Raw genomic sequence first — 22,640 nt, 5'->3', positions numbered from 1 at the left:
CCTTGGAATATGAACTTAATTTGTTTGCCTATTTAAACCCATCTACCTACCTAATCAATGAAAAAATCATTACCAATCAATATAAAGCTAATACACATGAAAATGCACATAGGAAAGCAATAATCATGAAATAAGTGACAATTTATGAGCATGTCAGCTCTGTTGAGGTGAGCTGATGGTGTACTGCAGGTGGCAGCTGGAGAGGAAGAGAAAAGGAGGGATTATTGCTTGGAAGGGGAGACGCGTCTCCATCCGTACAAATTTTAGCATGACTATTTTGTTTTGTCTTGTTCCGAGTTTCTGGTCAAGCTGCAACAGACAAGTTCCAAGATTTCAGTCGAGGTGCAAATCGGAAGAAATCTGAGAGACTCGCTTGACGTCCGAGTTGGTCGAGATAAGAGCCGTTCCAGTTCCAAGCTTCTACTGTATATTGTAACAAAATTGTGATTACGTTTTCAGTCCTGCTCCATACCAGAAATGGTAAAGGCCTGAGACCAGCCTCTCTGTGGACATTTTTGATTCATTAACCTTTGTGCCTCCATACAGACACAACGAGCCTATAAGACAAATGTTTCACACAGGTCTACTCATACATTTTCCTGTTTATGTCTCAATAAAATATTGTGGAAGCTGAGGTCCACTTGTCCGCTATTGTGAGCACTGTCAACCATCCGCTTCCTTTCCCTTTACATGCTGCAGGATTCATCATGTAACTTTGCACAGCTAATCCGCTTAACTCCACTCACCTTCTGGTAGGAGCCCAGCTGACACTAGAGGTCACTGCAGAGCAACAAAGTTAATCCCACTCAAGCCTAATGATCGTAAAAATAATAACAATGGTTTTATTTATATTTTTTTCTGTCTGGGGTTATGTAGCAGTGTCCTTTTAGGAAACTGCAGTTTAATTAAGGTTTAGCTACTCTGGTCATTGTTTAATTGGTTAACAGGCTATAGCATTGCATATGTAGGTATTGGAGTGTATGTGATGTTTTGATTAGGTCAGACTAAGGCTGCAATCCGGCCTGTTGTTCAGAAGGCCTCAGCACTGACTAGACCCAGGCTGAGATCTGTGGGGTCCCGCACTGTCACAAGGTAGCTCATCTCCACAGGGAAGCCCTGTTTGCTCAGCAGCAGAACAAACAAGCCGTCCATCACAGGACTGACATTAATAATTGATGAGTGTTAATGGCAGCACAGGGGAGAGGTGTGGAGGCAGGACCAGCTCAGGCTCCCACATGATGGAGGTCCTTCCCTAGAGCAGGGAGCATGTTTAGCTTCTGTAATCATCACGCACTCGACAGCTCAGCAGGGAAATTCTGCTGTTAATCAGAGGCATGTTTGATACTAATAATTGTCTTGTGGTAATCTGTGTATCTTCCAACCGCTAAGTCAGTACAGGGTCCTGGGGGGCACGGCAGGGGATCACCCTGGACAGAAAGACAGTCCATTACAGGTCACAACACACACAGAGTCATACACACATTGGGCAACATAAAGACACAAATTCAACTAACCACTTTTTGGACTGTTTGAGAGACCCCCCCACTCAGAGAGGATGTGCAAACTCCACGGAAATAGAGAAGTGATACAGGAGCCAACCTTGGTGCTATAAGCTGTGTTGGCCCTATGACTATTACTTAATGATATATTTATTATCGTTTATAATCAAAACAACAAACATATTAGAAGTATGGCTGCTTGGAACATCATTTGGCGTCTCATTCACTGCTATACCCGATTCTACTTAATTGATTTGTTTGTTTGTGCAGCACTGATGTCTTAACGCAAACTGAGGCAAGTAAACATGATTTGATATAGCAGAGAAACTTCCAACAGTGATTCCTGTTCTCCAATTACAGTTCGCTGAGGGGGTGGAGTTATTGTGAACTGGATACAGCTTAGACTAGCTGGAAAAACACAGCACTGACTGGAAAGAGAGGCATGTGACTGGAAGTGCCAACCAGCCACTTGCTTCACTGGCAGGAGGATAATATGCCAATCGATAACACAACACTCGCTAATTAGCCTGGGAGCCCCCTCCCCTCCCCCTGCCGGTACTTACAGTATGTTTCGTGGTTCAGCATTTTGTATTATTGGAAAAAAGTGTTTGTATTACCACTAAATACTGTCTTAGCAAACGTGAATAAAAGTTAGGGAAATGAGACCCAGATATCTCAGACACCAGCATTGTGTTTGTTATTATTTTATTGTCTATTGAAAATGCACTTATTTAAGCACAACAGCAAGCAAGTAAACACAAGAAGTTACACAGGTGCAGACAACAGGAAAGGTGCATTAGATTTGGAAAATAAGGCAAAGACATGGTACAGGGCTGTGCTGTTTTTGTAGGGAAAAAATGATGTAGTGATTAATTACGGGGCGGCATAGTGGTGCAGTGGTTAGCACTGTTGCCTCACACCTCTGGGACCCGGGTTCAAGTCTCCGCCTGGGTCACATGTGTGTGGAGTTTGCATGTTCTCCCCATGTCGTCGTGGGGTTTCCTCCGGGTACTCCGGTTTCCCCCCACAGTCCAAAGACATGCTGAGGCTAATTGGACTTGCTAAATTCCCCATCGGTGTGTATGTCTGAATGAATGGTGTGTGAGTGAGCCCTGCGATGGGCTGGCCCCTGCCTCGTGCCCATTGCTTCCGGGATAGGCTCCGGACCCCCCATGACCCAGTAGGGTAAGCGGTTTGGAAAATGAATGGATGGATGATTAATTACTGGATCTAAAGACCCGGGAAGAAGACAAACACACTCAAGCAGAAACATAGGGAATAAAGACCTGGCAAAGTTAATCACGATCAGAGACCTTTCCCACCCACCCCCCCCGGCCCTGAGAGATTTCGCCTTGCCTACTCCCCACAGCACTGGAACTATAATTTTATAATGATAAATTCATATAAATCTCTTTAAAATGTCTTTATGACTTTTTCCTTACATTTTGAAATATCTTGATATACTATGTTAATGTTTTGTGCTTGGTTTGATCCTCCAGCGTCTGCAGCGGAGGTAGCAGAGGAAGAGGGGGCGAACTCCTTCGTCCCTCAGTCCATAGATGAGGGGGCTCAGGCAGCGGGGCAGGAGGACGAGGAGAAAGAACGTCAGGTAGCGCAGGTGGATAAAGAGGGCTGAGCTGATTGTAGACAGGGCTCTCTCGATGCTGCTGTACACTAAGGAGGAGAGGCAGAGGACCAACTGGACCAGGTGAAGGAGAACTGTCCTGCTGGCCTTTTTGGCCTTGACGGACCGGGCTGCCATCATGATGCCTGTGTAGGTGCTGGTGACGGTGATCCCCACGGCAACAAAAAAGACACCGTTGAAGCTCTGGAACACATCAAACTGCCACTTGGCCAGAAAGAGGCGCTCCTGTGAGCAGTAAATAGTTTTGGTTAGGAAATAGGCATCTGTGGCTGCCAAAAATATCATATTAATTACATAGTTCACAGAGCCTAGGAACCAGACCACTGCAATGGCAACATTGGTTCTCCCGGGGGTGGCGATGTCAGTGTGTCGGAGTGGGAAACAAATGGCCACATAGCGTTCCAGACACATGACAGCCAACGTCAGGGGGGAGATGCGGAAAGTTGTCCCGCTTACAAGGACGATCGTGGAGCAGAGGACCTTGATGAGGTTGATGTTAGCCATGCTACACGAGTAGAGCAATGTGGTGAATCCCAGATGGATGGAGTCACTGAGGAGCATTTGGCTGAATAGAATATAGCGGGAAGTCTCACGGAAGCTGGGTTTACTCCACATGGCAACGAACATGATGAGGTTCAGGGAGATGAAGAATAGGGCAGTGGACAGCACGAGAAATGATTTTATTGTTGTCATGAAGTCTATTGTCCCTGTTATGGACTGGTAGTACAGGAAGCTGAGCTCCAGAGAGGAACCATTCTGGTCAGCCATTGGTTAACTCTGAAATGAAAAGAGCAGAAATATACATTAAAACACAAATTGTCATTCACAGTTAGAAACACCTACATATCTTTCTCAGAAGAAAAGAAGGACCTCTATTTAACTGAAATGAAAAACAAACACAATGAAAAATATATGCGATGTTTTTTTACCTGCCTCTGTTAAGCATTTGCCTCAAACACGTCTAGAGTGGCATGTGCTCTAGTTTATAACAAATCAAACGACACATGACATCACATGGACTCTGTAGGTGTGTCCAGCATAATTGGCCTCTTGGGTGAAACAGGATGGGCATGCATATCTCTGCCTGAAGAGTAACTATTAATTTATTATGAAGCCATTTCAAGCAATGAGTAGGGATTCTATTTAGCTCATTCAAGCTGTAGTTCAATGAAAAAGATCATTAGGTATCTCACATTCACTGTGGTCGCTGCAAAGGTGGTTAGTGTGCAGTAATGTAGGACAATGACCAGTGTTGACTGGTGCTATTGTGGTACACATATGCATTACGTAACGTTCAGTTCACTCTGCAAGTACAAGTTAATAAAGTAATATACCTGTATTATTTGAAAAAGTTGGAACCTAAATTCCAAAGTAGATGGTCAACATGGGAAAAATGTTGTATGTTGTGATAATTGTTTTTTTACTTGTGCCTTTGTTCTTAGTTAGCCTTACTTGATCTAGTCTTGTTGTCATGTTCTGTAGTCATGTTATCTACCCTTGTTTCTAGTCTGCTCAGGCCCCTGTGATTCCTGTGCTGGTGGCTTTTGTGATGAAATATTCACTCTGGCTCTGTATCAGAAATGTTAAACGCCAGAGGTCACCCACAGCTGGACTATTTTTATTGATTAACCTATGTGTCACCATACAGGTGTGTAGTTTAGAAGTGTGTTGTGTGTAGTTCTATTTATATATTTTTCTATTTATCTCTCAGTAAATATTGCAAGAAGCTGAGGTCCACTTGTCCTCTGTTGTGAGCACTGTCGGCCATCGTTTCCCTGCAGTATTCATCATGTAACTTTACACAGGTAATGTGCTAAAATTCACTCACCTCCCTGTAGGAATCCAGCTGACACTGGAGGTCACTACAGAACAACAAGGTTAAACCCGGTCAAGCTTAATGATTTTAAAAATAATTACAGTGATTTTGTGTGTCTTGTTTCTGTCTGTGCTTATGAAGCAGTGTACTTTTAGTAAACTGCAGTTTAATATTCATAAAACACAGATTAACTTATTACAAAATCACAGCAACTGTAAATGGACTGAATGTTTAATTATTCTGGTCACTGTTTAACTGTCCAACAAGCTGCAGCATTGCATATGTAGGTATTGGAGTGTATGTGATGTTTTGCTTAGGTCAGACTAAGGGTGCAATCAGGCCTGTTGGTCAGAAGGCCTCAGCACTGACTAGGCCCAGGCTGAGATCTGTGGGGTCCGGCACTGTCACAAGGTAGCTCATCTCCACAGGGAAGCCCTGTTTGCTCAGCAGCAGAACAAACAAGCCGTCCATCACAGGACTGACATTAATAATTGATGAGTGTTAATGGCAGCACAGGAGAGAGGTGTGGAGGCAGGACCAGCTCAGGCTCCCACATGATGGAGGTCCTTCCCCAGAGCAGGGAGCACGTTCAGCCTCTGTAATCATCACGCACTCGACAGCTCAGCAGGGAAATTCTGTTGTCAATCGGAGGCATGTTAATAATTGGTATTAGTAATCGTCTTGTGATAATCCATCTATCTTCCAACTGCTAAGTGAGGACAGGGTTGTGGGGTGGGGTGGGCGCAAGGTAGGTGGTCTTAGAGGAATGTTTTATGAGGAGAGGTTAGCTGAGCTGAATCTGTTTAGCCTCGAGCAAAGGAGACTAAGGGGGGATATGATCCAGGTATATAAGATTCTAACAGGTCTGGATGCTATTCAGTCAAATAGCTATTTCAATATCAGTTGAAATGCTAGAACTCCTGGCCATAAGTGGAAATTAGCGGGAGAACATTTTAAAACGAATTTGAGGAAGCACTTCCTTACACAGCATGTAGTTAATGAAGTAGTTAATGAAGAGTATGGAATAGTCTTCCTGCTAGTGTAATGCAAGCTAAAACCCTGGGTTCCTTTAAATCAGAGCTAGATAAGATTTTAACAACTCTGAGCTATTAGCTAAGTTCTCCCCAAACGAGCTTGATGGGCTGAATGGCCTCCTCTCATTTGTAAATTTCTTATATTCTTATATATGGAAAGACACAGCTAGTACATAATATACCAATCGATAAAACAACATTGGCTAACTAACCTGGGAGCCCCCTCCCCCTGCCGGTAGTTACAGTATGTTTTGTGGTTCAGCATTTCGTATTATTGGAAGAAAGAGTTTCTATTGCCACTAAATACTGTTTTAGCAAACACCAGTTACAGTTGGGGAAATGAGACCCTGACAATTCAGACATTAGCGTATTGTTTGTTGTTATTTTTTTTGCCTTCAAAATGCACATAATCAAGCACGACAGCAAGCAAGTAAACACAAACAATTACACAGATACAGACAACAGGAAAGGTGCATTAGATTTGGAAAATAAGGCAAAGACATGGTACAGGGCTGTGCTGTTTTTGTAGGGAAAAAATTACGTAGTGATTAATTACTGGATCTAAAGACATGGGAAGAAGAAAACAAACACACTCAAGGAGAAACACAGCAAACAAAGACCTGGCAAAGTTAATCACGATCAGAGACCTATCCCACTACTCTGCCCCCCGCCCTGAGAGATTTCGCCTTGCCTACTCCCCACAGCACTGGAACTATAATTTTATAATGATAAATTCATATAAATCTCTTTAAAATGTCTTTATGACTTTTTCCTTACATTTTGAAATATCTTGATATACTATGTTAATGTTTTGTGCTTGGTTTGATCCTCCAGCGACTGCAGCGGAGGTAACAGAGGAAGAGGGGACGAACTCCTTCGTCCCTCAGTCCATAGATGAGGGGGCTCAGGCAGCGGGGTAGGAGGACGAGGAGAAAGAAGTTCAGGTAGCGCAGGTGGATAAAGAGGGCTGAGCTGATTGTAGACAGGGCTCTCTCGATGCTGCTGAACAGGAAGGAGGAGAGGCAGAGGCCCAACTGGACCAGGTGAAGGAGAACCGTCCTGCTGGCCTTTTTGGCCTTGATTGACTGGGCTGCCATCATGATGCCTGTGTAGGTGCTGATGACGGTAATCCCCACGGTAACAAAAAAGACACCGTTAAAGCTCTGGAACACATCAAACTGCCATTTGGCCAGAAAGAGGCGCTCCTGTGTGCAGTAAATAGTTTTGGTTAGGAAATAGGTATCTGTGGCTGCCAAAAATATTATATTAATTACATAGTTCACAGAGCCTAGGAACCAGACCACTGCAATGGCAATATTGGTTCTCCTGGGGGTGGCGATGTCAGTGTGTCGGAGTGGGAAACAAATGGCCACATAGCGTTCCAGACACATGACAGCCAACGTCAGGGGGGAGATGCGGAAAGTTGTCCCGCTTACAAGGACGATCATGGAGCAGAGCACCTTGATGAGGTTGATGTTAGCCATGCTACATGAGTAGAGCAATGTGGTGAATCCCAAATGGATGGAGTCACTGAGGAGCATTTGGCTGAATAGAAGATAGCGGGAAGTCTCACGGAAGCTGGGTTTACTCCACATGGCAACGAACATGATGAGGTTCAGGGAGATGAAGAATAGGGCAGTGGACAGCACGAGAAATGATTTTATTGTTGTCATGAAGTCTATTGTCCCTGTCATGGACTGGTAGTACAGGAAGTTGAGCTCCAGAGAGGAACCATTCTGGCCAGCCATTGGTCAACTCTGAAACGAAAAGAGCTGAAATGTACATTAAATGTACATTAAAACACAAATTGTTGTCAGTAAGCAAAACCAACATATATTTCTCCCAAGAAGGCCCCTATTTAAATGAAATGAAAGAGAGACACAATAAAAGATATATTTGTTTCTTTACCTGCCTCTGTTGAGTACTTGACTCAAACACTTCTGGAGTAGCATGTGCTCTAGTTTATAAAGAATCCAATGACACATGACATCACATGCACTCTGTAGGTGTGTCCAGCATAGTAGGCCCCTGGGGTGAGGTGTGATGGGCATGCATATCTCTGTTGGGAATGTTACTATTAGTAGATTAAAAAGCCATTTCAAGTAAGGATGAAGGGTTTTATATAGGAGAAACTCTCTTTTTTTGTCTTATATCTGTATGTCTTTATATATCTTATATCTTTTTTTTGTATTTTATTATCTGCAGTTTAAAGAAGACGATTTCTCACATTCACTGTCATTGTTATTTACTAAAAAGAAAGATGAAGCAATATAGGGAATTATTCAGTGATTGTAAGGGAATATTGCATGTGTTACATCATGTTTGTTTTTTGTTTCTTTTATTTTTTTGATGCAGTCCTCACCTTTGAGTCACTCTATCGTTACTGTTACTGACTCTACCTTATTAATTCTATGCAAACGTTCCACTGCCATCTGTGATACAGCGCAGTGGTACCTTGGAATATGAACTTAATTTGTTCTGGATGGTTGGTTGAGTTGTGATTTGATTGAGATCCAAGTCGAATTTCCCCATAACAAATAATGTAGATGGATTTATTCTGTTCCAGACCCAAATGATTGCCTATTTAAACCTAACTACCTACCTAATCAATGATAAAATCATTACCAAAGCAAATACACATGAAACGCACATAGGAAAGCAATAATCATGAAATAAGTGACAATTTATGAGCACGTCAGCTCTGTTGAGGTGAGCTGATTGGCGTACTGCAGGTGGCAGGTGGAGAGGAAGAGAAAAGGAGGGATTATTGCTTGGAAGGGGAGACGCGTCTCCATCCGTACAAATTTTAGCATGACTGTTTTGTTTTGTCTTGTTCCGAGTTTCTGGTCAAGCTGCAACAGACAAGTTCCAAGATTTCAGTCGAGGTGCAAATCGGAAGAAATCTGAAAGACCTGCTTGACGTCCGAGTTGGTCGAGATAAGAGCCGTTCCAGTTCCAAGCTTCTACTGTATATTGTAACAAAATTGTGATTACGTTTTCAGTCCTGCTCCATACCAGAAATGGTAAAGGCCTGAGACCAGCCTCTCTGTGGACATTTTTGATTCATTAACCTTTGTGCCTCCATACAGACACAACGAGCCTATAAGACAAATGTTTCACACAGGTCTACTTATACATTTTCCTGTTTATGTCTCAATAAAATATTGTGGAAGCTGAGGTCCACTTGTCCGCTATTGTGAGCACTGTCAACCATCCGCTTCCTTTCCCTTTACATGCTGCAGGATTCATCATGTAACTTTGCACAGCTAATCCGCTTAACTCCACTCACCTTCTGGTAGGAGCCCAGCTGACACTAGAGGTCACTGCAGAGCAACAAAGTTAATCCCACTCAAGCCTAATGATCGTAAAAATAATAACAATGGTTTTGTTTATATTTTTTTCTGTCTGGGGTTATGTAGCAGTGTCCTTTTAGGAAACTGCAGTTTAATTAAGGTTTAGCTACTCTGGTCATTGTTTAATTGGTTAACAGGCTATAGCATTGCATATGTAGGTATTGGAGTGTATGTGATTTTTTGATTAGGTCAGACTAAGGCTGCAATCAGGCCTGTTGTTCAGAAGGCCTCAGCACTGACTAGGCCCAGGCAGAGAGCTGTGGGGTGCTGCACTGTCACAAGGCAGCTCATCTCCACAGGGAAGCCCTGTTTGCTCAGCAGCAGAACAAACAAGCCGTCTATCACAGGACTGACATTAATAATTGATGAGTGTTAATGGCAGCACAGGGGAGAGGTGTGGAGGCAGGACCAGCTCAGGCTCCCACATGATGGAGGTCCTTCCCCAGAGCAGGGAGCATGTTTAGCCTCTGTAATCATCACGCACTCGACAGCTCAGCAGGGAAATTCTGCTGTTAATCAGAGGCATGTTTGATACTAATAATTGTCTTGTGGTAATCTGTGTATCTTCCAACCGCTAAGTCAGTAGAGGGTCCTTGGGGGCATGGCAGGGGATCACCCTGGACAGAAAGACAGTCCATTACAGGTCACAACACACACAGAGTCATACACACATTGGGCAACATAAAGACACAAATTCAACTAACCACTTTTTGGACTGTTTGAGAGACCCCCCCACTCAGAGAGGATGTGCAAACTCCACGGAAATAGAGAAGTGATACAGGAGCCAACCTTGGTGCTATAAGCTGTGCTGGCCCTATGACTATTACTTAATGATATATTTATTATCGTTTATAATCAAAACAACAAACATATTAGAAGTATGGCTGCTTGGAACATCATTTGGCGTCTCATTCACTGCTATACCCGATTCTACTTAATTGATTTGTTTGTTTGTGCAGCACTGATGTCTTAACGCAAACTGAGGCAAGTAAACATGATTTGATATAGCAGAGAAACTTCCAACAGTGATTCCTGTTCTCCAATTACAGTTCGCTGAGGGGGTGGAGTTATTGTGAACTGGATACAGCTTAGACTAGCTGGAAAAACACAGCACTGACTGGAAAGAGAGGCATGTGACTGGAAGTGCCAACCAGCCACTTGCTTCACTGGCAGGAGGATAATATGCCAATCGATAACACAACACTCGCTAATTAGCCTGGGAGCCCCCTCCCCTCCCCCTGCCGGTACTTACAGTATGTTTCGTGGTTCAGCATTTTGTATTATTGGAAAAAAGTGTTTGTATTACCACTAAATACTGTCTTAGCAAACGTGAATAAAAGTTAGGGAAATGAGACCCAGATATCTCAGACACCAGCATTGTGTTTGTTATTATTTTATTGTCTATTGAAAATGCACTTATTTAAGCACAACAGCAAGCAAGTAAACACAAGAAGTTACACAGGTGCAGACAACAGGAAAGGTGCATTAGATTTGGAAAATAAGGCAAAGACATGGTACAGGGCTGTGCTGTTTTTGTAGGGAAAAAATGATGTAGTGATTAATTACGGGGCGGCATAGTGGTGCAGTGGTTAGCACTGTTGCCTCACACCTCTGGGACCCGGGTTCAAGTCTCCGCCTGGGTCACATGTGTGTGGAGTTTGCATGTTCTCCCCATGTCGTCGTGGGGTTTCCTCCGGGTACTCCGGTTTCCCCCCACAGTCCAAAGACATGCTGAGGCTAATTGGACTTGCTAAATTCCCCATCGGTGTGTATGTCTGAATGAATGGTGTGTGAGTGAGCCCTGCGATGGGCTGGCCCCTGCCTCGTGCCCATTGCTTCCGGGATAGGCTCCGGACCCCCCATGACCCAGTAGGGTAAGCGGTTTGGAAAATGAATGGATGGATGATTAATTACTGGATCTAAAGACCCGGGAAGAAGACAAACACACTCAAGCAGAAACATAGGGAATAAAGACCTGGCAAAGTTAATCACGATCAGAGACCTTTCCCACCCACCCCCCCCGGCCCTGAGAGATTTCGCCTTGCCTACTCCCCACAGCACTGGAACTATAATTTTATAATGATAAATTCATATAAATCTCTTTAAAATGTCTTTATGACTTTTTCCTTACATTTTGAAATATCTTGATATACTATGTTAATGTTTTGTGCTTGGTTTGATCCTCCAGCGTCTGCAGCGGAGGTAGCAGAGGAAGAGGGGGCGAACTCCTTCGTCCCTCAGTCCATAGATGAGGGGGCTCAGGCAGCGGGGCAGGAGGACGAGGAGAAAGAACGTCAGGTAGCGCAGGTGGATAAAGAGGGCTGAGCTGATTGTAGACAGGGCTCTCTCGATGCTGCTGTACACTAAGGAGGAGAGGCAGAGGACCAACTGGACCAGGTGAAGGAGAACTGTCCTGCTGGCCTTTTTGGCCTTGACGGACCGGGCTGCCATCATGATGCCTGTGTAGGTGCTGGTGACGGTGATCCCCACGGCAACAAAAAAGACACCGTTGAAGCTCTGGAACACATCAAACTGCCACTTGGCCAGAAAGAGGCGCTCCTGTGAGCAGTAAATAGTTTTGGTTAGGAAATAGGCATCTGTGGCTGCCAAAAATATCATATTAATTACATAGTTCACAGAGCCTAGGAACCAGACCACTGCAATGGCAACATTGGTTCTCCCGGGGGTGGCGATGTCAGTGTGTCGGAGTGGGAAACAAATGGCCACATAGCGTTCCAGACACATGACAGCCAACGTCAGGGGGGAGATGCGGAAAGTTGTCCCGCTTACAAGGACGATCGTGGAGCAGAGGACCTTGATGAGGTTGATGTTAGCCATGCTACACGAGTAGAGCAATGTGGTGAATCCCAGATGGATGGAGTCACTGAGGAGCATTTGGCTGAATAGAAGATAGCGGGAAGTCTCACGGAAGCTGGGTTTACTCCACATGGCAACGAACATGATGAGGTTCAGGGAGATGAAGAATAGGGCAGTGGACAGCACGAGAAATGATTTTATTGTTGTCATGAAGTCTATTGTCCCTGTTATGGACTGGTAGTACAGGAAGCTGAGCTCCAGAGAGGAACCATTCTGGTCAGCATTGGTTAACTCTGAAATGAAAAGAGCTGAAATGTACATTAAATGTACATTAAAACACAAATTGTTGTCAGTAAGCAAAACCAACATATATTTCTCCCAAGAAGGCCCCTATTTAAATGAAATGAAAGAGAGACACAATAAAAGATATATTTGTTTCTTTACCTGCCTCTGTTGAGTACTTGACTCAAACACTTCTGGAGTAGCATGTGCTCTAGTTTATAAAGAATCCAATGACACATGACATCACATGCACTCTGTAGGTGTGTCCAGCATAGTAGGCCCCTGGGGTGAGGTGTGATGGGCATGCATATCTCTGTTGGGAATGTTACTATTAGTAGATTAAAAAGCCATTTCAAGTAAGGATGAAGGGTTTTATATAGGAGAAACTCTCTTTTTTTGTCTTATATCTGTATGTCTTTATATATCTTATATCTTTTTTTTGTATTTTATTATCTGCAGTTTAAAGAAGACGATTTCTCACATTCACTGTCATTGTTATTTACTAAAAAGAAAGATGAAGCAATATAGGGAATTATTCAGTGATTGTAAGGGAATATTGCATGTGTTACATCATGTTTGTTTTTTGTTTCTTTTATTTTTTAGATGCAGTCCTCACCTTTGAGTCACTCTATCGTTACTGTTACTGACTCTACCTTATTAATTCTATGCAAACGTTCCACTGCCATCTGTGATACAGCGCAGTGGTACCTTGGAATATGAACTTAATTTGTTCTGGATGGTTGGTTGAGTTGTGATTTGATTGAGATCCAAGTCGAATTTCCCCATAACAAATAATGTAAATGGATTTATTCTGTTCCAGACCCAAATGATTGCCTATTTAAACCTAACTACCTACCTAATCAATGATAAAATCATTACCAAAGCAAATACACATGAAACGCACATAGGAAAGCAATAATCATGAAATAAGTGACAATTTATGAGCACGTCAGCTCTGTTGAGGTGAGCTGATTGGCGTACTGCAGGTGGCAGGTGGAGAGGAAGAGAAAAGGAGGGATTATTGCTTGGAAGGGGAGACGCGTCTCCATCCGTACAAATTTTAGCATGACTGTTTTGTTTTGTCTTGTTCCGAGTTTCTGGTCAAGCTGCAACAGACAAGTTCCAAGATTTCAGTCGAGGTGCAAATCGGAAGAAATCTGAGAGACTCGCTTGACGTCCGAGTTGGTCGAGATAAGAGCCGTTCCAGTTCCAAGCTTCTACTGTATATTGTAACAAAATTGTGATTACGTTTTCAGTCCTGCTCCATACCAGAAATGGTAAAGGCCTGAGACCAGCCTCTCTGTGGACATTTTTGATTCATTAACCTTTGTGCCTCCATACAGACACAACGAGCCTATAAGACAAATGTTTCACACAGGTCTACTCATACATTTTCCTGTTTATGTCTCAATAAAATATTGTGGAAGCTGAGGTCCACTTGTCCGCTATTGTGAGCACTGTCAACCATCCGCTTCCTTTCCCTTTACATGCTGCAGGATTCATCATGTAACTTTGCACAGCTAATCCGCTTAACTCCACTCACCTTCTGGTAGGAGCCCAGCTGACACTAGAGGTCACTGCAGAGCAACAAAGTTAATCCCACTCAAGCCTAATGATCGTAAAAATAATAACAATGGTTTTATTTATATTTTTTTCTGTCTGGGGTTATGTAGCAGTGTCCTTTTAGGAAACTGCAGTTTAATTAAGGTTTAGCTACTCTGGTCATTGTTTAATTGGTTAACAGGCTATAGCATTGCATATGTAGGTATTGGAGTGTATGTGATGTTTTGATTAGGTCAGACTAAGGCTGCAATCCGGCCTGTTGTTCAGAAGGCCTCAGCACTGACTAGGCCCAGGCTGAGATCTGTGGGGTCCCGCACTGTCACAAGGTAGCTCATCTCCACAGGGAAGCCCTGTTTGCTCAGCAGCAGAACAAACAAGCCGTCCATCACAGGACTGACATTAATAATTGATGAGTGTTAATGGCAGCACAGGGGAGAGGTGTGGAGGCAGGACCAGCTCAGGCTCCCACATGATGGAGGTCCTTCCCTAGAGCAGGGAGCATGTTTAGCTTCTGTAATCATCACGCACTCGACAGCTCAGCAGGGAAATTCTGCTGTTAATCAGAGGCATGTTTGATACTAATAATTGTCTTGTGGTAATCTGTGTATCTTCCAACCGCTAAGTCAGTACAGGGTCCTGGGGGGCACGGCAGGGGATCACCCTGGACAGAAAGACAGTCCATTACAGGTCACAACACACACAGAGTCATACACACATTGGGCAACATAAAGACACAAATTCAACTAACCACTTTTTGGACTGTTTGAGAGACCCCCCCACTCAGAGAGGATGTGCAAACTCCACGGAAATAGAGAAGTGATACAGGAGCCAACCTTGGTGCTATAAGCTGTGTTGGCCCTATGACTATTACTTAATGATATATTTATTATCGTTTATAATCAAAACAACAAACATATTAGAAGTATGGCTGCTTGGAACATCATTTGGCGTCTCATTCACTGCTATACCCGATTCTACTTAATTGATTTGTTTGTTTGTGCAGCACTGATGTCTTAACGCAAACTGAGGCAAGTAAACATGATTTGATATAGCAGAGAAACTTCCAACAGTGATTCCTGTTCTCCAATTACAGTTCGCTGAGGGGGTGGAGTTATTGTGAACTGGATACAGCTTAGACTAGCTGGAAAAACACAGCACTGACTGGAAAGAGAGGCATGTGACTGGAAGTGCCAACCAGCCACTTGCTTCACTGGCAGGAGGATAATATGCCAATCGATAACACAACACTCGCTAATTAGCCTGGGAGCCCCCTCCCCTCCCCCTGCCGGTACTTACAGTATGTTTCGTGGTTCAGCATTTTGTATTATTGGAAAAAAGTGTTTGTATTACCACTAAATACTGTCTTAGCAAACGTGAATAAAAGTTAGGGAAATGAGACCCAGATATCTCAGACACCAGCATTGTGTTTGTTATTATTTTATTGTCTATTGAAAATGCACTTATTTAAGCACAACAGCAAGCAAGTAAACACAAGAAGTTACACAGGTGCAGACAACAGGAAAGGTGCATTAGATTTGGAAAATAAGGCAAAGACATGGTACAGGGCTGTGCTGTTTTTGTAGGGAAAAAATGATGTAGTGATTAATTACGGGGCGGCATAGTGGTGCAGTGGTTAGCACTGTTGCCTCACACCTCTGGGACCCGGGTTCAAGTCTCCGCCTGGGTCACATGTGTGTGGAGTTTGCATGTTCTCCCCATGTCGTCGTGGGGTTTCCTCCGGGTACTCCGGTTTCCCCCCACAGTCCAAAGACATGCTGAGGCTAATTGGACTTGCTAAATTCCCCATCGGTGTGTATGTCTGAATGAATGGTGTGTGAGTGAGCCCTGCGATGGGCTGGCCCCTGCCTCGTGCCCATTGCTTCCGGGATAGGCTCCGGACCCCCCATGACCCAGTAGGGTAAGCGGTTTGGAAAATGAATGGATGGATGATTAATTACTGGATCTAAAGACCCGGGAAGAAGACAAACACACTCAAGCAGAAACATAGGGAATAAAGACCTGGCAAAGTTAATCACGATCAGAGACCTTTCCCACCCACCCCCCCCGGCCCTGAGAGATTTTGCCTTGCCTACTCCCCACAGCACTGGAACTATAATTTTATAATGATAAATTCATATAAATCTCTTTAAAATGTCTTTATGACTTTTTCCTTACATTTTGAAATATCTTGATATACTATGTTAATGTTTTGTGCTTGGTTTGATCCTCCAGCGTCTGCAGCGGAGGTAGCAGAGGAAGAGGGGGCGAACTCCTTCGTCCCTCAGTCCATAGATGAGGGGGCTCAGGCAGCGGGGCAGGAGGACGAGGAGAAAGAACGTCAGGTAGCGCAGGTGGATAAAGAGGGCTGAGCTGATTGTAGACAGGGCTCTCTCGATGCTGCTGTACACTAAGGAGGAGAGGCAGAGGACCAACTGGACCAGGTGAAGGAGAACTGTCCTGCTGGCCTTTTTGGCCTTGACGGACCGGGCTGCCATCATGATGCCTGTGTAGGTGCTGGTGACGGTGATCCCCACGGCAACAAAAAAGACACCGTTGAAGCTCTGGAACACATCAAACTGCCACTTGGCCAGAAAGAGGCGCTCCTGTGAGCAGTAAATAGTTTTGGTTAGGAAATAGGCATCTGTGGCTGCCAAAAATATCATATTAATTACATAGTTCACAGAGCCTAGGAACCAGACCACTGCAATGGCAACATTGGTTCTCCCGGGGGTGGCGATGTCAGTGTGTCGGAGTGGGAAACAAATGGCCACATAGCGTTCCAGACACATGACAGCCAACGTCAGGGGGGAGATGCGGAAAGTTGTCCCGCTTACAAGGACGATCGTGGAGCAGAGGACCTTGATGAGGTTGATGTTAGCCATGCTACACGAGTAGAGCAATGTGGTGAATCCCAGATGGATGGAGTCACTGAGGAGCATTTGGCTGAATAGAATATAGCGGGAAGTCTCACGGAAGCTGGGTTTACTCCACATGGCAACGAACATGATGAGGTTCAGGGAGATGAAGAATAGGGCAGTGGACAGCACGAGAAATGATTTTATTGTTGTCATGAAGTCTATTGTCCCTGTTATGGACTGGTAGTACAGGAAGCTGAGCTCCAGAGAGGAACCATTCTGGTCAGCCATTGGTTAACTCTGAAATGAAAAGAGCAGAAATATACATTAAAACACAAATTGTCATTCACAGTTAGAAACACCTACATATCTTTCTCAGAAGAAAAGAAGAACCTCTATTTAACTGAAATGAAAAACAAACACAATGAAAAATATATGCGATGTTTTTTTACCTGCCTCTGTTAAGCATTTGCCTCAAACACGTCTAGAGTGGCATGTGCTCTAGTTTATAACAAATCAAACGACACATGACATCACATGGACTCTGTAGGTGTGTCCAGCATAATTGGCCTCTTGGGTGAAACAGGATGGGCATGCATATCTCTGCCTGAAGAGTAACTATTAATTTATTATGAAGCCATTTCAAGCAATGAGTAGGGATTCTATTTAGCTCATTCAAGCTGTAGTTCAATGAAAAAGATCATTAGGTATCTCACATTCACTGTGTTCGCTGCAAAGGTGGTTAGTGTGCAGTAATGTAGGACAATGACCAGTGTTGACTGGTGCTATTGTGGTACACATATGCATTACGTAACGTTCAGTTCACTCTGCAAGTACAAGTTAATAAAGTAATATACCTGTATTATTTGAAAAAGTTGGAACCTAAATTCCAAAGTAGATGGTCAACATGGGAAAAATGTTGTATGTTGTGATAATTGTTTTTTTACTTGTGCCTTTGTTCTTAGTTAGCCTTACTTGATCTAGTCTTGTTGTCATGTTCTGTAGTCATGTTATCTACCCTTGTTTCTAGTCTGCTCAGGCCCCTGTGATTCCTGTGCTGGTGGCTTTTGTGATGAAATATTCACTCTGGCTCTGTATCAGAAATGTTAAACGCCAGAGGTCACCCACAGCTGGACTATTTTTATTGATTAACCTATGTGTCACCATACAGGTGTGTAGTTTAGAAGTGTGTTGTGTGTAGTTCTATTTATATATTTTTCTATTTATCTCTCAGTAAATATTGCAAGAAGCTGAGGTCCACTTGTCCTCTGTTGTGAGCACTGTCGGCCATCGTTTCCCTGCAGTATTCATCATGTAACTTTACACAGGTAATGTGCTAAAATTCACTCACCTCCCTGTAGGAATCCAGCTGACACTGGAGGTCACTACAGAACAACAAGGTTAAACCCGGTCAAGCTTAATGATTTTAAAAATAATTACAGTGATTTTGTGTGTCTTGTTTCTGTCTGTGCTTATGAAGCAGTGTACTTTTAGTAAACTGCAGTTTAATATTCATAAAACACAGATTAACTTATTACAAAATCACAGCAACTGTAAATGGACTGAATGTTTAATTATTCTGGTCACTGTTTAACTGTCCAACAAGCTGCAGCATTGCATATGTAGGTATTGGAGTGTATGTGATGTTTTGCTTAGGTCAGACTAAGGGTGCAATCAGGCCTGTTGGTCAGAAGGCCTCAGCACTGACTAGGCCCAGGCTGAGATCTGTGGGGTCCGGCACTGTCACAAGGTAGCTCATCTCCACAGGGAAGCCCTGTTTGCTCAGCAGCAGAACAAACAAGCCGTCCATCACAGGACTGACATTAATAATTGATGAGTGTTAATGGCAGCACAGGAGAGAGGTGTGGAGGCAGGACCAGCTCAGGCTCCCACATGATGGAGGTCCTTCCCCAGAGCAGGGAGCACGTTCAGCCTCTGTAATCATCACGCACTCGACAGCTCAGCAGGGAAATTCTGTTGTCAATCGGAGGCATGTTAATAATTGGTATTAGTAATCGTCTTGTGATAATCCATCTATCTTCCAACTGCTAAGTGAGGACAGGGTTGTGGGGTGGGGTGGGCGCAAGGTAGGTGGTCTTAGAGGAATGTTTTATGAGGAGAGGTTAGCTGAGCTGAATCTGTTTAGCCTCGAGCAAAGGAGACTAAGGGGGGATATGATCCAGGTATATAAGATTCTAACAGGTCTGGATGCTATTCAGTCAAATAGCTATTTCAATATCAGTTGAAATGCTAGAACTCCTGGCCATAAGTGGAAATTAGCGGGAGAACATTTTAAAACGAATTTGAGGAAGCACTTCCTTACACAGCATGTAGTTAATGAAGTAGTTAATGAAGAGTATGGAATAGTCTTCCTGCTAGTGTAATGCAAGCTAAAACCCTGGGTTCCTTTAAATCAGAGCTAGATAAGATTTTAACAACTCTGAGCTATTAGCTAAGTTCTCCCCAAACGAGCTTGATGGGCTGAATGGCCTCCTCTCATTTGTAAATTTCTTATATTCTTATATATGGAAAGACACAGCTAGTACATAATATACCAATCGATAAAACAACATTGGCTAACTAACCTGGGAGCCCCCTCCCCCTGCCGGTAGTTACAGTATGTTTTGTGGTTCAGCATTTCGTATTATTGGAAGAAAGAGTTTCTATTGCCACTAAATACTGTTTTAGCAAACACCAGTTACAGTTGGGGAAATGAGACCCTGACAATTCAGACATTAGCGTATTGTTTGTTGTTATTTTTTTTGCCTTCAAAATGCACATAATCAAGCACGACAGCAAGCAAGTAAACACAAACAATTACACAGATACAGACAACAGGAAAGGTGCATTAGATTTGGAAAATAAGGCAAAGACATGGTACAGGGCTGTGCTGTTTTTGTAGGGAAAAAATTACGTAGTGATTAATTACTGGATCTAAAGACATGGGAAGAAGAAAACAAACACACTCAAGGAGAAACACAGCAAACAAAGACCTGGCAAAGTTAATCACGATCAGAGACCTATCCCACTACTCTGCCCCCCGCCCTGAGAGATTTCGCCTTGCCTACTCCCCACAGCACTGGAACTATAATTTTATAATGATAAATTCATATAAATCTCTTTAAAATGTCTTTATGACTTTTTCCTTACATTTTGAAATATCTTGATATACTATGTTAATGTTTTGTGCTTGGTTTGATCCTCCAGCGACTGCAGCGGAGGTAACAGAGGAAGAGGGGACGAACTCCTTCGTCCCTCAGTCCATAGATGAGGGGGCTCAGGCAGCGGGGTAGGAGGACGAGGAGAAAGAAGTTCAGGTAGCGCAGGTGGATAAAGAGGGCTGAGCTGATTGTAGACAGGGCTCTCTCGATGCTGCTGAACAGGAAGGAGGAGAGGCAGAGGCCCAACTGGACCAGGTGAAGGAGAACCGTCCTGCTGGCCTTTTTGGCCTTGATTGACTGGGCTGCCATCATGATGCCTGTGTAGGTGCTGATGACGGTAATCCCCACGGTAACAAAAAAGACACCGTTAAAGCTCTGGAACACATCAAACTGCCATTTGGCCAGAAAGAGGCGCTCCTGTGTGCAGTAAATAGTTTTGGTTAGGAAATAGGTATCTGTGGCTGCCAAAAATATTATATTAATTACATAGTTCACAGAGCCTAGGAACCAGACCACTGCAATGGCAATATTGGTTCTCCTGGGGGTGGCGATGTCAGTGTGTCGGAGTGGGAAACAAATGGCCACATAGCGTTCCAGACACATGACAGCCAACGTCAGGGGGGAGATGCGGAAAGTTGTCCCGCTTACAAGGACGATCATGGAGCAGAGCACCTTGATGAGGTTGATGTTAGCCATGCTACATGAGTAGAGCAATGTGGTGAATCCCAAATGGATGGAGTCACTGAGGAGCATTTGGCTGAATAGAAGATAGCGGGAAGTCTCACGGAAGCTGGGTTTACTCCACATGGCAACGAACATGATGAGGTTCAGGGAGATGAAGAATAGGGCAGTGGACAGCACGAGAAATGATTTTATTGTTGTCATGAAGTCTATTGTCCCTGTCATGGACTGGTAGTACAGGAAGTTGAGCTCCAGAGAGGAACCATTCTGGCCAGCCATTGGTCAACTCTGAAACGAAAAGAGCTGAAATGTACATTAAATGTACATTAAAACACAAATTGTTGTCAGTAAGCAAAACCAACATATATTTCTCCCAAGAAGGCCCCTATTTAAATGAAATGAAAGAGAGACACAATAAAAGATATATTTGTTTCTTTACCTGCCTCTGTTGAGTACTTGACTCAAACACTTCTGGAGTAGCATGTGCTCTAGTTTATAAAGAATCCAATGACACATGACATCACATGCACTCTGTAGGTGTGTCCAGCATAGTAGGCCCCTGGGGTGAGGTGTGATGGGCATGCATATCTCTGTTGGGAATGTTACTATTAGTAGATTAAAAAGCCATTTCAAGTAAGGATGAAGGGTTTTATATAGGAGAAACTCTCTTTTTTTGTCTTATATCTGTATGTCTTTATATATCTTATATCTTTTTTTTGTATTTTATTATCTGCAGTTTAAAGAAGACGATTTCTCACATTCACTGTCATTGTTATTTACTAAAAAGAAAGATGAAGCAATATAGGGAATTATTCAGTGATTGTAAGGGAATATTGCATGTGTTACATCATGTTTGTTTTTTGTTTCTTTTATTTTTTTGATGCAGTCCTCACCTTTGAGTCACTCTATCGTTACTGTTACTGACTCTACCTTATTAATTCTATGCAAACGTTCCACTGCCATCTGTGATACAGCGCAGTGGTACCTTGGAATATGAACTTAATTTGTTCTGGATGGTTGGTTGAGTTGTGATTTGATTGAGATCCAAGTCGAATTTCCCCATAACAAATAATGTAGATGGATTTATTCTGTTCCAGACCCAAATGATTGCCTATTTAAACCTAACTACCTACCTAATCAATGATAAAATCATTACCAAAGCAAATACACATGAAACGCACATAGGAAAGCAATAATCATGAAATAAGTGACAATTTATGAGCACGTCAGCTCTGTTGAGGTGAGCTGATTGGCGTACTGCAGGTGGCAGGTGGAGAGGAAGAGAAAAGGAGGGATTATTGCTTGGAAGGGGAGACGCGTCTCCATCCGTACAAATTTTAGCATGACTGTTTTGTTTTGTCTTGTTCCGAGTTTCTGGTCAAGCTGCAACAGACAAGTTCCAAGATTTCAGTCGAGGTGCAAATCGGAAGAAATCTGAAAGACCTGCTTGACGTCCGAGTTGGTCGAGATAAGAGCCGTTCCAGTTCCAAGCTTCTACTGTATATTGTAACAAAATTGTGATTACGTTTTCAGTCCTGCTCCATACCAGAAATGGTAAAGGCCTGAGACCAGCCTCTCTGTGGACATTTTTGATTCATTAACCTTTGTGCCTCCATACAGACACAACGAGCCTATAAGACAAATGTTTCACACAGGTCTACTTATACATTTTCCTGTTTATGTCTCAATAAAATATTGTGGAAGCTGAGGTCCACTTGTCCGCTATTGTGAGCACTGTCAACCATCCGCTTCCTTTCCCTTTACATGCTGCAGGATTCATCATGTAACTTTGCACAGCTAATCCGCTTAACTCCACTCACCTTCTGGTAGGAGCCCAGCTGACACTAGAGGTCACTGCAGAGCAACAAAGTTAATCCCACTCAAGCCTAATGATCGTAAAAATAATAACAATGGTTTTGTTTATATTTTTTTCT

The 22,640-nt window shown here is 43.3% G+C and overlaps 4 protein-coding genes across 9 annotated transcripts in view; 1 reads left to right on the top strand and 3 right to left on the bottom strand.

Annotated features, from left to right (window-relative positions):
• Positions 1-22,640, bottom strand: part of LOC125721017 (kelch-like protein 10) — a 106,846-nt gene that overhangs the window by 56,360 nt on the left and 27,846 nt on the right. The window lies entirely within an intron of this gene.
• The window catches only part of LOC125721025 (odorant receptor 131-2-like), a 69,527-nt gene that overhangs the window by 28,644 nt on the left and 18,243 nt on the right, over positions 1-22,640 (top strand). The window lies entirely within an intron of this gene.
• Positions 1-22,640, bottom strand: part of LOC125721023 (odorant receptor 131-2-like) — a 74,130-nt gene that overhangs the window by 39,692 nt on the left and 11,798 nt on the right. The window contains exon 2 of one of the 3 annotated variants that reach the window (XM_048996948.1): positions 6,758-7,766. The exons of 1 other annotated variant lie outside the window; for it this stretch is intronic. In XM_048996948.1, the coding sequence (XP_048852905.1) occupies positions 6,798-7,742 (945 nt within the window). In that variant the 5' untranslated portion in view covers positions 7,743-7,766 and the 3' untranslated portion in view covers positions 6,758-6,797. Of the gene's footprint in view, positions 1-6,757; positions 7,767-20,000; positions 21,010-22,640 lie in introns of those variants that run through there. One more of the 3 variants, XM_048996947.1, reaches the window with a different exon arrangement.
• The window catches only part of LOC125721022 (odorant receptor 131-2-like), a 69,112-nt gene that overhangs the window by 43,231 nt on the left and 3,241 nt on the right, over positions 1-22,640 (bottom strand). Inside the window, exon 1 of one of the 4 annotated variants that reach the window (XM_048996938.1) lies at positions 21,146-21,175. The exons of 1 other annotated variant lie outside the window; for it this stretch is intronic. The gene's annotated coding sequence lies outside the window, so the exon portion shown is untranslated. Of the gene's footprint in view, positions 1-7,902; positions 7,933-12,608; positions 12,639-21,145; positions 21,176-22,640 lie in introns of those variants that run through there. 2 more of the 4 variants (XM_048996940.1, XM_048996941.1) reach the window with 2 other exon arrangements.

This window comes from Brienomyrus brachyistius, unplaced genomic scaffold, assembly GCF_023856365.1.
Source record: "Brienomyrus brachyistius isolate T26 unplaced genomic scaffold, BBRACH_0.4 scaffold27, whole genome shotgun sequence".
NCBI lineage: Eukaryota > Metazoa > Chordata > Actinopteri > Osteoglossiformes > Mormyridae > Brienomyrus > Brienomyrus brachyistius.
Note: the sequence above shows the minus strand (reverse complement) of the source record. Positions and strands in the feature narration are given on the sequence as shown.